General features: G+C 43.8%; 4 protein-coding genes across 5 annotated transcripts in view; 3 read left to right on the top strand and 1 right to left on the bottom strand.

Annotated features, from left to right (window-relative positions):
* LOC126556719 (adenylate cyclase type 6) overlaps positions 1 to 11,342 on the top strand; it is a 41,294-nt gene extending 29,952 nt beyond the window's left edge. The window contains exons 6-17 of the mRNA XM_050212164.1: positions 1,318 to 1,759; positions 5,122 to 5,568; positions 5,665 to 5,824; positions 5,887 to 6,705; positions 6,768 to 7,099; positions 7,169 to 7,253; positions 7,329 to 7,445; positions 7,523 to 7,603; positions 7,668 to 7,825; positions 10,318 to 10,558; positions 10,637 to 10,988; positions 11,055 to 11,342. Coding sequence (XP_050068121.1) covers positions 1,318 to 1,759; positions 5,122 to 5,568; positions 5,665 to 5,824; positions 5,887 to 6,705; positions 6,768 to 7,099; positions 7,169 to 7,253; positions 7,329 to 7,445; positions 7,523 to 7,603; positions 7,668 to 7,825; positions 10,318 to 10,558; positions 10,637 to 10,988; positions 11,055 to 11,314 — 3,494 coding nt within the window. The 3' untranslated portion in view covers positions 11,315 to 11,342. The remainder of the gene's footprint in view (positions 1 to 1,317; positions 1,760 to 5,121; positions 5,569 to 5,664; positions 5,825 to 5,886; positions 6,706 to 6,767; positions 7,100 to 7,168; positions 7,254 to 7,328; positions 7,446 to 7,522; positions 7,604 to 7,667; positions 7,826 to 10,317; positions 10,559 to 10,636; positions 10,989 to 11,054) is intronic.
* LOC126557178 (uncharacterized) overlaps positions 1 to 16,757 on the bottom strand; it is a 422,959-nt gene that overhangs the window by 286,325 nt on the left and 119,877 nt on the right. The window lies entirely within an intron of this gene.
* Positions 1 to 16,757, top strand: part of LOC126558300 (ras-related GTP-binding protein A) — a 284,579-nt gene that overhangs the window by 215,676 nt on the left and 52,146 nt on the right. The window lies entirely within an intron of this gene.
* On the top strand, positions 14,085 to 16,716 carry LOC126557331 (SET and MYND domain-containing protein 4). Of its 2 annotated transcripts, XM_050213053.1 has the most exons (5): positions 14,085 to 14,648; positions 14,721 to 15,084; positions 15,164 to 16,085; positions 16,370 to 16,384; positions 16,555 to 16,716. In XM_050213053.1, the coding sequence occupies exons 1-5, from the start codon at positions 14,090 to 14,092 to the stop codon at positions 16,702 to 16,704; spliced, it is 2,010 nt and encodes a 669-aa protein (XP_050069010.1). In that variant the 5' UTR covers positions 14,085 to 14,089; the 3' UTR covers positions 16,705 to 16,716. The 2 variants fall into 2 exon arrangements, with proteins under 2 accessions (XP_050069010.1, XP_050069011.1); XM_050213054.1 differs by lacking the exon at positions 16,370 to 16,384.

The raw sequence follows: 16,757 nt of genomic DNA on the forward strand, positions 1-16,757 counted from the left end.
ATCACACATGGGTAGAGTTCGGGGAGATTGTGTGTTCTAGCTTCGCGAGTATTTGTCTATTTCCTACCCAATGATGATACTGCCCGTACAAACACAGACACAGACACACAGTGTGGCCTTAAGCCTTTCCCCAGAAGCAAGCTCTTACGGTTCCGATCCGATTGGAAAGCATTTTCCTCCCCCATGCTGGGAACTTGAACAGCACACATATCACAACATAATTCATAACGCTAAGTACAGCGATGCGATCCGAGTATGACGTCCCGGTCGGACAGCTCAGTGGCCGAGTGAGTCTTACACAGCGTGACACATTAATGGGGGCAGGATTAACGGCGAGCAACAAAAAAACACATCCGGACATACATTATGGTGTGCTGACGTGTTTTGGAGAAATAGCAGATATTATCTCTCCATTTCCATCCAGCTTTCAGGTGGAGGTTGGTATGGTCAAGTACTGCAATATAAAAAAATTATCAACAGCAGCATAATAATCAGTGGGCATTACATAAACAACCTCCAAACTCGTTCAATTCGAAACAGCAGGGTGCGATTTAATACGCTTCTTCTCCACTGCAGAAAGTTGGTGGTTGGCGAAATGGTTACATCGCTCATGTGGCTTGAGCATACGATACATTAATTTAGTTGTTAGTAATGTTTAAATTTCAAACTTTTTCAAAATTCCATCCGAGAGTAGTTTTGTGTAATCATGGAGCTTTTTCCTAACTTTGAACGCGTTTATGATTAGAGAACAATGTTTTGAGCTATTTCTCTGTTGAATGTATGGTTTTTATGGTATTATTTTTTGTTTCTACATTTGTATTCCTCTGAAAAATATTTGCGATTTCAAATTATAACACATATTTTACTTGCTTTGGATTCACATTGAAAACTTGTTTCGATTTTTTTTCAGTTTCCGTTCGCTTAATACATAAATAAAATATAATCTGTCCAGATTAGATTGCTACGGATTTTGTTTACACAGAAACAATGAATAATATTACTTCTCCATCGCTTGACGCACAAAACATTTTCAATTCCTTTCTGTTTTCAACCTCCAATCAGTCCAAAACATTGCCACAACAACTTTTCTTTCCCGCACGGAAATCACTCCCGCAACAACGTATCAGTTTCCAGCAGCTGATATGACAATAATAATGCCCTGCATTAACTTCCGTTTAGTTAATCTTCTCCGAACGCCCAAATCGAGCACTGAACCGTACATGCCCACCGTGACCGTGCCTGCCCTGCGTCCATTTTCAAACACAACTTCCTTCAATCGATTTATGCCACCTGTTACCCCGGTAACCCCTTTCACAGATCCCCTCAACGGTACCACGTTGGCGGCGATTGCATTCGGCAACGGTAGCTACGAAGATCCGCTCGAAAGAAACAGAACCGAGGAGGTGGTGCCACCGGATCGAAACTACGGCGAAGAACGTAGCGTAACGGTCCAACCGAACCAACGAGAACGCAACGAAGAAGCGGAGCGGGACGGTACGAGCGGATTCCATGGTAACGAAAAGGACGACCCAGGTGGTACGGGTGCGAAAGGTTTCAGCGAATTGGTTGACGAATGGACTGCCGATGGGGCGGAAGAAGCAGACGGTGGAATGGTACGAAGGACACGAAGACGCTGGGATGCTGAATCTGAGACTGTCGTCGTGGTACCTGTTGCTGATACGGCGGCTCAAGAACGAATACGGGACCGCACGGGGACGGTAAGGAGGAGACGATGGTCTCGGGGACATGCAAATCATAGGTGAGTAAGCCACTGAGCTGGAAAAAGGACGATAAAGCCAAGATTGGGGTAAATATCTTCACATAAATCAAATTATCTAGCATACAGCAGACGTATTCGGGCACAGGCACTTGGGTTGACGTTGCAGAGCGAAGAGTATAATGATAATGTAGAGAAGTGTTTTGTTTTTTTTTAAAGGAAAAATGCAATCGGATAATTCATGCGAAATGGAAGCGTAGAAATTGCTATGTTTTAAAAGATTTATTTGATTACAAAAGCTCCGCATCTTCGGCTTATTAAAATAGTAAAAAAAAGGTCCTACCACTTGTAGTTTGGTTGTCCCCATTTTCCATAAACGCTTGCCACAAAAGATGGCAATTCTATACCGGCTACAATGACAATAAATGTTCATCCACTTTCATTCACTTAACGCTAAGCTTAAGAATCAATTGCCCTAAACTGATGTGCAAATTGAATTTTTCCTTTCACAAATCAGTGACAGTGACTGGGTTTTAGTCGGCTGCGACCCCGATACTGCTACCAGCAGAATTTCGACGAAACATGAATTAACTTACCGCCATGCCTAGGCGCTGCCATCACAAGCGGGGCGAAGGATCCATTTTTTCTCCGAGCGGCGGAGCACGTGTAGAACAGGACGTCATCTTTCGCTTTTACAAACAAGATAAATGGAGGAAAAGCTCATGCTTGCTTTCAGACGCATTTTCATTTGTCTTCGTTTTTGGAAGGGATCATTTGAAAAGATTCGGGCGTAGGATTCGGAGGTGAAGGGAAGAAAAAGCTCATGATTGGCTTTAATGTGCAAATAAGATTGTACCGATTTGATTTGAAACAGTCAACAGGGAGATAAGTAAAAGGCGCACAGCTTTTCCCCTTTTTCTAGGTGTGTTTCGTCTCTTTGTTTGGTGGGCAATTGTAATAAGAGCTTCAGTAGTAGATCCTATTTTCCACAACTTTAAATCTTCCATACAAAAGCAGCTTTGTAAATATGTGTGAGTGCTTTTGAGAGGTTTATATGTGTGGTTACCAGGCAAACCATCAATTTCCCATTAACAGCTGAATAAACCGGTACAAAAAATAGACTTTTGGTTGTTAGCTCGGGATCTTTTCCTTTCATCAGACACCCGGCTATACATTGACCGTGTACCAACACCGACAGTTCCGTTGCGGGCCAGATAATCAGTGCTTTGTTCGCTAGTTGGAACGGTGCTACCAAATCCTCCAAGTTCAAAATACGGATTTGTACTAAAATTGGTGAACAAAGAATGGTAGAATTTGTTGATCAAAACAGCAAGAGAGCCGGATTATACTGGCACGATGGTAAAAACGTACAATTTTACGAAGATTAGCAGTGAACGAAGAGCAGCAGTTGTTATAAAACACTTTTAAACATGATTAGACCAATTCAAAACTACTTATCATGAAACGCTATAAATTACAAAATCTTTCAACAATAAAGCAAAAAACAAGATTTTGGATTTTTTCAAATTTAAAATAATAGAATATCAAAAAATAATATCAAAAAAAGAAATTAGGACAGTTGACATGGATGTATCAAAAGCTGTTTTTTCGGAGTATTGGAAAAACAAGAGGAATTAAATTATTGAAAATTATTTTAGCTACAAAAAATAGCATGATTACAAGCACAATCGTTTCTCTTAATTTAATTAATTTAATTAATTTTGCAACCTTTACGAACTGCATTTTAAATCGGTTTTTTTATGTTCTGTTTTAAGATCAGTTTTTGTTCTGTTTAAGAATATCCTTTGTTTATGATTGAAAATGAGCTTTTATATTTTTTTGAATTTTTTTTTCGAAAATTGCTTCTGTTTCTAAGAATGTCTGAGCAAATACCCTTGAAAATTTATCTTTCCAAGAGATCAACAGCCAAGAGATAAAAAGCAAACTTTATGGAATCCAAGCTCACCGGCATTCCTCGACACAAAATTCTGGTGTACATTTTTCTCAATCATGAAGTACAATAAATTTTCTAAATTATATACTTACTGTGGCAGTACTTGGCACACCCCCTAAAGTAGTACATAAAACTTTCCACCAAGTTGCTTATTTCTAAACAAAATTTAAAGCCTAATGCTTTTGCCCTTGCTGTTCGTACCGTTGAAACTACAAACCCCTTAGAACACTTTGAACCCTACGACGCAAAACTGACGGTTGACTATAAATACCGATTACCGGTAGCCTAAAGGCCGACCCGCCGGGATTAACTAGCCCGGCCACATTTCTAGCCACAAACCAACTGTAGCAGCTGCTTACGCCTGCTACGAGGTGCGTCTTAATTAGCGCGGTTTAGTTGGCGTCTGTGAATGCCATCCAAAACCCTCCAATCGCTTGCTCGCGACAACAAATCGTCCACAACGAGACCAGTAACTAGCAACCAGCGCACCTACAAGCACCGGGGAGGGTCAGAGTGAGTGTACAAAATTATGACCAAAATTGTCGTAATTAATCATGATAAACGACGACCTGCTGTAGCTTCCTCTGTGTTACCGCAAATCGAGCAGCAACATGTTGCTACTCAGCTCTCGGGGAAGCTGTAGAGTGTCCTTAAGTGGTTCTTTCGGGACGTCCCACACACCGACGGTGGAACGGGTAAGGAGAGTGCAAACGGATAATGTCCTCCATTCAGGTTGGCTTGCGAAATGATGCGACACATCTTCTCCGGTTGATGCTTCATCATTTCGCTGTGGCCTAATTGATCACAAGATGAGCTTTTTTACGGGTGTCCACCTTGTCAGCCACCGGTCCACACCGGTCAGCGGTAATAATCGTAAAAAGTGGAGAACATCTTTCTCGCGTTACAGGCAGTTAATTTTGCTTTATTAGTGCGAAAGGCTTCACCAGTTATCATTGTGATAACAGTCGTTCCTTTTCGGTCAGCGTACAGCAAACAGGCGACCTTTTCGGAGTGTGGCTTCATCCATTATTGCACACCAACTCAACCTTCCCCGAATGTTACAGAATGCTGGTGAATGTAATAGGACATAATAAGCGAATTCATTTTTTGTTGCTGTTGCTACTTGATGGTTCTGGTACGGAATACCCGCGGAAGGAATCCTTGGGCACATTTTTGCTCTACACGTGCTGAACGCTTCAACAACCTATTGCATTGCCCGGCCATAATTGAAGGGCGCGTAAAAAAGCTGCGCAACAGGGAAATGGCTTCCAAAAAAAAAAAAAAAAACAACCACGCATTGTTGTACGTCAGAATGTCGTTGTGCTGAAGCAGCTAGACAACTCTTCAACCACCGTCACTCTAATTCTATTCATCGCTTCAGATCGCACAGCACACCACACGTGCCTCATATTTTTTTATGTCAATTTTGCCTCTCCATATCTCGCGGTAGAAATAATGTGGAGTCCAGCAAGCACGATGACAGCTTCGTCGCAGAAAATGCAGCTGACATCACGCTGCACGATAAAGACAAAGACGACAAGGATAAAAGGCGGAAGTATACCACCACAGAGAATGCACGCGAGCTGGACACAGGAAGCGGATCGTACGGCTCGGTGAGCAGTACGTTCACGACGCCTCAGGTGCTGCCGGGCAACGTCAGTAGCGATTACTCGGAGGATGGAGAAATTCCGTTGTGTAATCGCGACTACTTTACGCTACTGAAGGACAACATGACCCAGATCATTGTGTTGGGCGTGTGTGCCACGGTGTACGCGTTACTGCTGATGTGTCTGTACAAGCAGCGCATCAACGAGATCTACCTGTTTCAGGTGTCGTACGTCATTATGGTGACGCTGCTCGTACTGGACGTGTGCTTCAGCTTTACCACATCGGCCAAGTGAGTGTTTCAAAAGTCAAATGAAAGTGTGCTTTACTTTCACAAAGCACAATATTGAATACAACTTACATCAAAATAAATCTTTTACACTTGCAGAAAGTTCACCTCGTCAGGTGGATGTACGGTGATTGCCATCTACATCATCTACACGATGCTGCCGATACGTCTTCGTGAGGCAGTTGTTGGTGGTAGCCTGCTGTCCATCTCGCACATCGTGCTCATGTTCTACATGAACGAGTCGGACGATATGGATGTGGTAAGTTACAGTTCTTCTCCTTCTACCGTTCCTCCTGCTTCTACCACACTTCTTTTCCACAGTTATACTGTGATCTGATCACACTCGCCTGTACAAATGCGACCGGCATCCTACTGCACTGGCCAAAAGAAAAATCTCAACGCAAAGCATTCATGGAAACACGCCAGTGTGTCGAGGCACGGCTCAAAATTCAGCGCGAGAATCAGAAGCAAGAGCAGCTGCTTCTGTCCGTGCTTCCCCGGCACGTCGCGATGGAGATGAAGAACGACATTGCAGGACAACCGCGAGAAGCGCAGTTCCACAAAATCTACATCCAACGGCACGAGAACGTTAGCATACTCTTTGCGGACATCTGTGGTTTCACCAGCTTAAGCGATCAGTGTACCGCCGAAGAGTTGGTCCGACTGTTGAACGAATTGTTTGCTCGATTCGATCGGCTCGCACAGGAGCATCACTGTTTGCGCATTAAGCTGCTCGGCGATTGCTATTACTGTGTGTCAGGATTGCCCGAAGCCCGTCCAGATCATGCACTGTGCGCGGTGGAGATGGGACTGGACATGATCGATGCGATTGCTCTGGTGCGTGAAGTTATGGCGGTGAATGTGAACATGCGTGTAGGAATCCACACTGGACGGGTGCATTGTGGAGTGTTGGGTTTGAGGAAATGGCAATTTGATGTGTGGTCTAACGATGTAACGTTGGCCAACTATATGGAGAGTGGCGGTGTGCCTGGACGGGTACATATCACAAAGGAAACGCTCCGCTGTCTTGGTGATCATTACGATGTGGAGGAAGGTCGTGGAGCGGATCGGAACAGCTATCTGAAGGATCATCAGATACAGACGTATCTGATCGTGCCGAAAGATGCATCATACAGGCCGGTAAGTTTTTTGATTTTCGACTGTTTTAATTAGGGCAGACCTAACTGAGGATAGTTTTATAGCACACAATGTCGAAACAGTCGTCGTCCGTTAATGGCAACATTTCCAAGGAGTTGCGCATGATGGGCCATTGGTCGAAGATGGGCTTCAATGACAAAACTGAACCGAAAAGCACCGAAGAGGAAGTGAACGAGTATCTCATCAAAGCAATCGACGCACGTAGCATAGATCGGTTGCGGCTCGATCACTGCAAGCGGTTCCATCTGACGTTCATTAAGGATGACATCGAGCGAAAGTACTGTCTCGAGCCGGATCCGATGCTGAACGTCTATTTCTATTGCAGCATCATCATCTTCCTGGGGATCATGTCGATACAGGTGTTAGTGTTCCCGATGTAAGTTTCCGTAGTACGATTCATTTGCTGGAGGATTGTCTTTGTCCAATGTACAATTGCCTTTTACAGGGATCACTTCAGCTATTGGGTGTATGGAGTTCTATCCCTTACCCTTTTAGTATCCTGCGTCCCAGTGTTTACACGGGAAGATATGGTAATATCTAAGCAATTGAAATATGTTTTCAAATTAGTAATCTTCTAAGGCTCTTCGTTTCCCTTCGATTTACAGAAAGTGTCTACATTCTTTCGTGCATTGTCACAAAAAATTCACGGCCACCGTGAAATAGCTCAAGTGATATCGCTATGCGTCGTCATTACTGTGATATGTTTATCTTACTACAAACTGGTAAGTTCCGATGGAGACATTCTATCGTTTTTATTACAGCAATTTGATATTTTTCTCATGTTTCTATCCCACTGCAGACTTTAATTTTCTATCTTTCGCTTTACGACGAGTATCCGCTCGTTCGGCCTAGTAGTTGTAAGGAGTCAAAAATTATTAATGTGAGTATAACTCTCCTGAGCATCCAACTATTTCTATTTACCACCCTTGTCTTCCCATTCACAGATTCTACTATTGCTTACCTTGCTTGCCTTACTGACCTGTGCGGTACATCAGTTTATTAAAATTTTATTCAAAATCTTGCTGCTTATTGTCATACTCGTGCTGTACGTTGCGTCCATCATCGTGCTGGCACTCATCTTCGACCGTCACTGTGAACCATGGTAAGTTTGGCTATAAAATTCACTCCCCCTCTGTGTGGGACGGTGCCCGGAAGTATGGTAATGCGTCGGCTGTGGCTTACCACAAATCGAATCGCAATTTCGGTACGGTTCGTGGAAGCGGAAATTGAATGCGTTCAGTTGAATAAGTAACTATGTGAACGTATTGATTGGACACATTATTAATTTAAATCGCATAATATATTGTGTCACAGTTGTGGAGATGTGTAAAGCATAGGTATTTGGTGCAACGTGTGAGTCGATAGGGCGATAGGGGTTGCTTTAGCTTGAAATATTATTGCGATAAAAGGTGTTTTTACAGTGAATTCTTGCGGAATGAGCTTGGAGCTAGGGAAATAAACCATCCTGCGCATTCATGAAACAGTTCCTTAGTGGTAAGAAATATTTATTCCAGAATGAATGTTTCAGAGAAACGATGAAGTGTTTCAGATACATTCTATGAATTTATTGTACCGTACAATATAATTAATCTGAATGTAATGAATCTAATTTTCCGTGGGAAAATTAAACTATTTATAACCATAAACTTTTGCAACCGTGCATGAGTTCACACAACATGATGCATAGAAATAAATTCAAAGGAATTCTGCTCCCTGCATGGCATCGACAGCTGGCATCAATCAGCTAGGATTAAAATTAAATCATAATTACAAATAAAACTCCTCTCAACCGTTCCATGTTACACCCTAAGTTGGCGAAGATTATCCTTCCCCAGACTTTCGCTCCAATTCGATCATGTCGATGTTAGCATTTCGATAAACTTTGCCCTTCATCGCCTCACAGCATTATCACGATGCGGATGGGATGGCGTAGAATTTTTAACACCACCGGCAGGACAGTTCATTTCTCACAGCAAAACTCCCGGGAAGTATCGGGCAACTTCCTTTACTTACGCTTTTGCCGCACGGTGAGGATTAAAAACTTCCCGATCAACTTAATAATGTGGATATAACAACCATTGCTTCCGCTTGGGTGACCATCAATTCTACCACCGGTGGCATTAGTCGTCAATCGAGCGGGTGAAGCAAGCTGCGATTCGATTAATGCAGGGAGCGTCGGAGAAGACACAGAAATGGAGAAAATGACTTTAAAAAATTCACCTTTTAGCTTGTTAATCATCCTCGGCGAAAAGTTTTCCACAGGACTCTCGGAAACCTTGGCAAATTCGTTCCAATATTTGCCGGCATCGGAAGTGATTCATTAATTTTGTCTGTTGCTGGGAGAGATTTAAGCGCAATTACTTTTCTTTTTGTATATCAAGGGAGTTTCTTGGATTTTGTTTTTTTGTATGGTGGTGTGAGCGGCGAAAGCGTGGATTGGTTCAAGAATAGAAAAAAACTTATGTAGATTTTTTCCCTTCCATCGATTATTGACACGACTTAATGTTAACAGCGGTTTAGTTGTTTACATTATTTCCTATGGGCCGATTTTTCTTTAGAACGATGTTTTCTCGATTGCTTTTTATCAATCAATTCAATCAATCACTTTGCTCAAATGTTTTTATGTTATAATACATAACATACTACCCGATATTATTGCCTTTCCTAATTTTACAAAGGACAATGCACATCGAACCCCGATCATGAAACACCTCTAACTACCGGCAAACATCCCTTCAACTAGTTTGAGGGAACGGGGTAAAAATACGCTCATCAGGTACTAATTACACCGCGGCAGTTTGACTACACCACATCAAAACCACAAACAAGCCGGAAAGCTAATTTACCCAACCGTGCACAGTCTGCACGGTTGTGGTGTGTCTTCGAGAAGCATTTTCAATTCAATGCACGTACGCGAGCTCGCGAATCAGCCACGAAGGATTGAAATACCCGATACACGAGCTAGGGTTCAGGGATGCAACAATAGAGTCATCGTTACACACCCATTAGTCGGATTACAGCTCAATTAACTGCGTCGCTTGCTTGCCCTGGATCGGCGAACGTCAAGTGAATATGCCCGACTGAACTCATCGGTACAATATTCAATTAAGATTTTTAGATAGTATCATACTTGTGAAAGGATTTTAAAACCAAGCAAAAGTAAATATGCTGTGAGTTCCTGTCTAAAAGACGAACGAAATTTAATAACTTAAAATGTCTTAAAATTTTGTAAGAAAAATGATAGCTAGTCATAAGGTGCTTAAATCCAGCATTTCTATTTATATTCACCGTTTTATATTGATATGCATATGGGCTGTAATGGAAGATACAAGATACTACATAAAAATAAGTAGAAATCGTTTCAAATTAGTAATTTTTCTATTGTGTTTTGATGTATGGTAGATTTGATTAAAATCGTTTTAAAAGTCACTGCTAGTCTCCAACAGATGGCGCTAGTAAAGGTACACACAATTTTCAAAGAGGGTGCCAAACAAAAATTGTACACATTTTTGAAACAATTACTGTAATCAAATAGAGATACTATTTTTTCCAAACCATCTAATAAATCTCTTCCTGCCCTCATTCCCTGCATAGGTTTCTAACGACAGAAAGATTTCTGATCGATGTAGCGTTCTTGGTCGTGTTCGTGATCGGACAAATTATGCACAGCCAGCAGACGGAGATCACACGTCGCCTCGACTTTATCTGGAAGCTGCAAGCGACGGAGGAGAAGGAGGACATGGAGCATCTGCAGGCTTACAACCGTAAACTGCTAGCCAACATCTTACCGGTTCATGTGGCGGATCACTTTTTGATGCGTGAGAAAAATATCGAGGTAAGCTTAGATTCACAAATTTGCTGGTTTCGCGGCACGGTGTATAATTTTCTATTTTTCTTTCTTCATCTTTCAAAGGAAATCTATCACGAACAATGCGACACGGTGTGCGTAATGTTCGCTTCGATACCAAACTTTTCCGAGTTCTACATCGAGCTGGAAGGGAACAACGAAGGCGTCGAGTGTTTACGGCTGCTGAACGAAATCATTGTCGACTTTGACGAGCTGCTCGGACTGGAACGATTCCGCTATGTGGAGAAGATTAAAACGACTGGCTCAACGTACATGGCCGCCTCGGGGCTGACCGCGAACAGCTGTGACAAGAACGATTTCCAGCACGTTATCGCCATGATGGATTATGCGCTCGAACTCTTCCAGAAGATAACGGACGTCAACGAACATTCCTTCAACAACTTCCGTATGCGTATCGGTAAGCAGTGACCGAGGTGAAGTAGGTAAGAGCAAACATTTAACTAATCGTCAATATGTTGTACAGGGATCAATATCGGACCGGTAGTGGCGGGTGTGATTGGCACCCGTAAGCCACAGTACGACATCTGGGGCAATGCGGTTAATGTCGCTTCGCGGATGGACTCCACGGGGCTGATGGACCACATCCAGGTCACGGAAGATGTGTATCAGATAGTGAAGGACAATGGCTACAATCTAACCTGCCGTGGAACGGTCAACGTGAAGGGTAAGGGCACGATGATCACCTACCTGATGCCGGGTTTAGCAAAGGAGCAAAGCAACTAGAGCGTCGTAGCGTGCCTCAAGAGCACAGTACCAACATAAAAATCCCCCAACAAAAGAGACTATTTGAGTGTTATGTCAAGTTTCCTTATTCTACATCCTTGAGCACATCGGCACAATGTTGTTGAAGCATTTCAGAGAACAGAGAACAGAACATATCAACACTATTCTGTTGGCAAAGGTAGAGCAATGGTTTGCTTGTATGTTAGTCAATGTTCCTAGATTCCAGTAAGGACACAGCTTCGGTTTGCCACTGCACTGATCGTGATCTTTTTAAACTTCAATTTACCGATATTATCGATCGATCGATAACTGTATCAGGAGACTTATTAAGACATCTATACCTTATAGCAAGTGACATTAACGAATCGTTACCATCAGTATTATGCAGCTAGTGAACGAAGTTCCCTAACGAAGCACGTGGTCATCCTTGTAAAGAAAGACAAACAAACAGTGAAATATTTTATGCCCAAAAAACTTTAGTTCCATTCCACATTCATTACACGCAGAAATCACGCAGCAAAGTAGAGCATAATTTTGTGTGTAGAATCGACTGCCATCTGTGGCCCCGAATGAATGTGCATCGAATGTGTAGCAAAAAAAAGGACATCTCTTAGAGTAGTCAATTAAGCCTGTCTTGACCAAACGGGGAAAGCTTTAGCAGAAGTCACCACGAAAAACCGATCGGAAAAGCGAAAAGCGTATAGTTATAATAGCTAGGCGCCAGGCACACGTATAGGCATGATGGGGAAAAGATGGATATATTTTTGGAAGACATGTTACGCCACGTCCCACGCCCGGCATGATTTGATGGAATCGTTGTTCCGATGCATTCTCCCTCCGCAGCAAAGCCAACCCGATCAATGGAACCGATCTCTTGACTTATTTTTCACATTGACAAAATAATCTTGTACGTGTATGTGAGTGTATGTATGTATGTACGTACGGCGGTGCGTGTGTGTGCACATTTTCATCGAAACTTTGCCGCACGCATCAATATAACTCGACCAAGGAAGGGCCAAACCAACCAAATTGCCACTAATCATAGAGGGATCGCTTTACACCGCCTAAACTGTATGTAAAGCGCGATAAGTCCTGTGAGCACTCACTCACGGGGATGACGTGAAGAAGTTCGACATACTCACCGAGGCAGCAACGGCATAGTGAGATCATTATCAATATTAATTATACATATAACGATAGCGGGCAGGGAAGACGATGTTAAGCAAAATGTAGGGAGCATAAACGACAAACTCTACATATACAAGAACAAAACAAAAAATGCAAACAATGAAACGAATAGAATTGTATTAATATTTAAGGGCAAACCAAAGATGATGTTAAACGATATCTGGATGGGATTTAATTCGATGATAGATAAACAAATCACATATGAACAAACACAAACACAAACGCAGATAACTGGGCGGTTGGTTGACGCAAGAACGAAATAAAACAGATACACGATACAAATGTACATGGAAAATGGTAAAAACAGAGTGACGATTCGTTTTTTTTCCTTCTCCCATTCGAAAGAAAATTGTTGTCATGAGAATTTACATGAAGATCGTCTAAGAACTGGTCGGCTTTAATCGTGTTCCGCACAACATTGACGTTTATTTAAACGACATCGCTCTTGTACTTTCGACTCGCTGATACATTTTATAAGCCGATGCCGCGAAAATCTACCTTCCACTCCGCAATCGAACTGTCCAACTACTGCTTCAGGCCGTTTTAGAGACTTTTCAGTCCTGTGCCGTGGTGTGCCGCGAATGGCCTGGAGTTATGCATCGAGAAGTGTATTACTATCACTTTTAACAGGAAGAGCGACGTTGTGTCAGTAACCTTGTAGTGCTCCTTGACAATACGTTGAGCTTCTATGACCAATTGAAGCACATAATTACTAGCAGTAACCAGCGTTGTTAAAGCTTCTGGCGCAAGATCTTAGTCATCCTAAAAACGCGGCCAAAACGCTGTACTGCTCGCTCGTCCGGTCAGTCGTAGAGCACGCATCCGTAGTGTGGTGCACTACATCTGCTCGGTCGCTGGCGTGCTTGGAGTCCATCCAGCGAAAATTCACTAAATTCGCTCTACGATGGACTCCTGGAAGATTAACTACGCTACAAAGATCCTTTGTATCGAGCCTCGGGTCGATTCGCTGACTCTACTCTCTGTAGTTTGTCTTTACGTCCCGGTGAGAAATCTGCTAGCTAGGAGATTAATAGGCGTTAAGGAACGCCACACTCGTTTCGGTTGCTCTGACAGTTATTCTGCTAATTTGTCGTGAATTTAAATTTGTGTCTGACCTTTATCAGCCCAATTCGACACGTCCCGTATTTCTCAAGTATATTCGTTCCGTAAGTCCGTTTACTCGTTAGCGTCTTTGTCTTAGTCAGTATTTTGAAATTTCGTTTATAAGATAGCATTGGTTGCTTTAACAGGGCCTCAAGGTCCGTTGACATGATAAATAAATTAACAAATTTACAGTTCTTGTGCTTAGTAATGTGTGCTTGTAAACAAAACTGTGTGCATTTGCTTCTAAACCGAACACTTGACATTCGTATTACTAATGCGCTTGCGCGCTCTCTCTCCTTTTCCGGCCGTTTCAAAAGGGAGCGCCGAAGGCATGCCGGGAGATGCATTCTATATTTAGTGCACTCATGCTTACAACACTACGTGCCCCTACTCATTCATTCTAATTCCAAGTTGCCATACGGTGGTAGGTGTTTTTCAGCCATCCATTCGATAGTTCCGAAACAGTGCGTGGCAGCCAGCAAGATGACCTCGATCGACAACGATCCTCTGTTTACGTCGCTGTGCAACGAAAAAACGCTCCAGTCGCAGAAGGAAGGATTTTTCAACGAGTTTTACCATTCGGTGGCGGAAAACTTTACCGGCAAAAGTGCCCGCTGGCTGACGGACGTGTACCAGAAGGTGCCGACCGATCAGGAACGGTTGCGGCTGATCTACGAAGATCCGGTCGTTGCGTATGAGGTGCAGGGAACGCTCGAACACGTTGAGCCCGTGTTTCGTGGGAAGGATGCAAAGTTTTCCTGGCAGCGGCGTGAGCAGGCCTTGAAATTGCTTAGCGAAAATAAGCTGCAGCAGGCACTTATAATGGCCTGCCAGGCGGTGATGCGTGCTCCCGGTCAGGGTGTGGATCGATACATTGACAAGGGCCTATCGCTAGCGCTCGCACTATGGACGCGGGCTGAAGTTTTCATTCGTATGCTGGACGGTAAACGCGGTCTTCAGGATCTGCAGCTCGCTTCGAAGTGTGGCCTACCGGTAAAGCAAAACGCTGACTACTACGCACGTGTTGCTAAGTGTTACGCACGTAAGTGAATATTTTACAGCAGGAAAAATCGAAATCTACCACTTTAAATTTATGTGTTTGTTTCTTACCAAGTTTCGGGTGAGAATAACCGTGCCGAGGTTGCGGCCAAATTGTTCCATCAACTATCCGGGCATAATGATTATGCGCTCACGCGCCTCAAGGAAGATATGGATGATTTGCGTGTGCTTAAGCAGGAAACGCCACCGGTCGAGTTGGAGCGCACCTTACCGAAACTGGCCGGTGATGGTGAGAGTAGTGAAATTGCAGGTGCATCCAACAAGATCAAGCTTGCCGGCAGTAAGGACGATCCACGCGGTCGTTACGTCATCGCGGCAGCAGATCTTGGTCCTGGTGAGGTGATTCTTACCGAGCCGGCCTACGCTGCTTGTCTGCATCCGAAGTACTTTGGAACGCACTGCACTGCCTGCTTCTCGAGGTTCAGTTTAGTGAAGCAAGCGAAAATGATCTCCAAACTCGTTCATAATCGTTTTTCCACCTCCTCCAATCCCTTCCAGATTGATAGCACCGGTCGCATGTCCAGACTGTTGTGGAGTGGCTTTTTGCTCGGTAGCCTGTCGGGATAAAGCCTGTGCCACGTACCATCGCTTCGAGTGTCAGTATCTCGATCTAATGATCGGTTCCGGTATGTCCATTCTATGTCATGTCGCTTTGCGTATGATCACTCAGGCCGGTACGCCACAGAAAGTGATCCAAGAGGGTAAAATGTTGCGGGACACGTTTTGTGCCCATACCGAGCATCGTGATCCGGAAGATCACTTTAAGCGCACGCTCATGACCGCTTTCTTGCTGCGCTGTCTACAGAAAGCGGAATTTTTCGGTCGTCGTGCAACGGAAGCACCGGAACCGAACGAGCAGGAGCTGCAGGTTGGTGCGGTTCTGCTATCCGCACTCCAATCGCTACAGTTCAACGCTCACGAGGTGTACGAAACGCGCATCACCGGTGAGCATCGGTTCGATACGGCCAAAGTGCAGTATATCGGGGTGGGCATTTATCGTGGCGCATCGATGTTTAACCACGAGTGCTATCCGGGTGTAACTCGTTCGTTTCTTGGAACATCCATGATACTGCACACTAGCCGACCGATACCGGCCGGTGCGGTAGTGCCAGAAAATTATGGGCCACACTTTCTGCGACAACCGAAAGCGGTGCGTCAACGGAATCTACGATCACGCTACTGGTTCAAGTGTGATTGTCGAGCGTGCGGTGAGGATTGGCCGAAGATGGATAAGCTGCCGGACAAGCCACGACTGCGCTGCACCACTCCGGACTGTGGAAATGCACTGTCCTACCCAAGCAAACCGTCGCAGCGCACTGTAAAGTGCAACAAGTGCAAGAAACAGATCAACCTGGAGGCGAGCGTGAAAATGCTCGAGGCTAGCGATCAGTTGTGCACAACCGGTGCGGAAATGATGGCGGTAAGTGGGAAAATGGAAACGGGAGCAGATTGTGTCAGCTAATCTGATAACTAGAAACAGTGTCACCTATCACCTCACCACGTCTGTCATCTAATACGGCAAATTAAATATGTTTCCCCCTTAAATGCTGATCCCTAACCACAGGGGTCGCAATATTCCCATATTTCCTACTTTCCTACTGTAAAGAAGAAAAATGTAGATGTGCTTACGTGTCTATGTGTCGTTTGTGTCGTTTGTGTGACTTCGAGTTAATGTACATCCGTCTTTTATCTATCTATCTACAGTCTCATCAGTTGGAGGTATTTAAGCAATATCAAATACAATCTCTTCTTCACTCTTCCTTAACCGTAGTAGCGGGATGACAACAGTGGAACCACACATACCCGGGGGGTTTTTTTTCGGTGCAGGGGCAGAATCGCCAGCATTTTACTAATCCAACTATTTTGTGTAATCCATCCAACCCAAACAGGACGAACGCGTTGACGAAGCAATCGAACTTCTGACGAAGGGCATCGCACTGTTTGCTCAGGTTGCTGTGCCACCACACAAACCGACCCTTGTTGCCGAAGAATCGCTGAGGTCCTGCTTTGCGGACAAGGGTAACGCTAATCGGTACTGACAGCATCCTGAGGATACAATACTTAAAAAAAAACACCATCTGTTTATGTAAAA

This window comes from Anopheles maculipalpis, chromosome 2RL, assembly GCF_943734695.1.
Source record: "Anopheles maculipalpis chromosome 2RL, idAnoMacuDA_375_x, whole genome shotgun sequence".
In the NCBI taxonomy this organism is placed as follows: domain Eukaryota; kingdom Metazoa; phylum Arthropoda; class Insecta; order Diptera; family Culicidae; genus Anopheles; species Anopheles maculipalpis.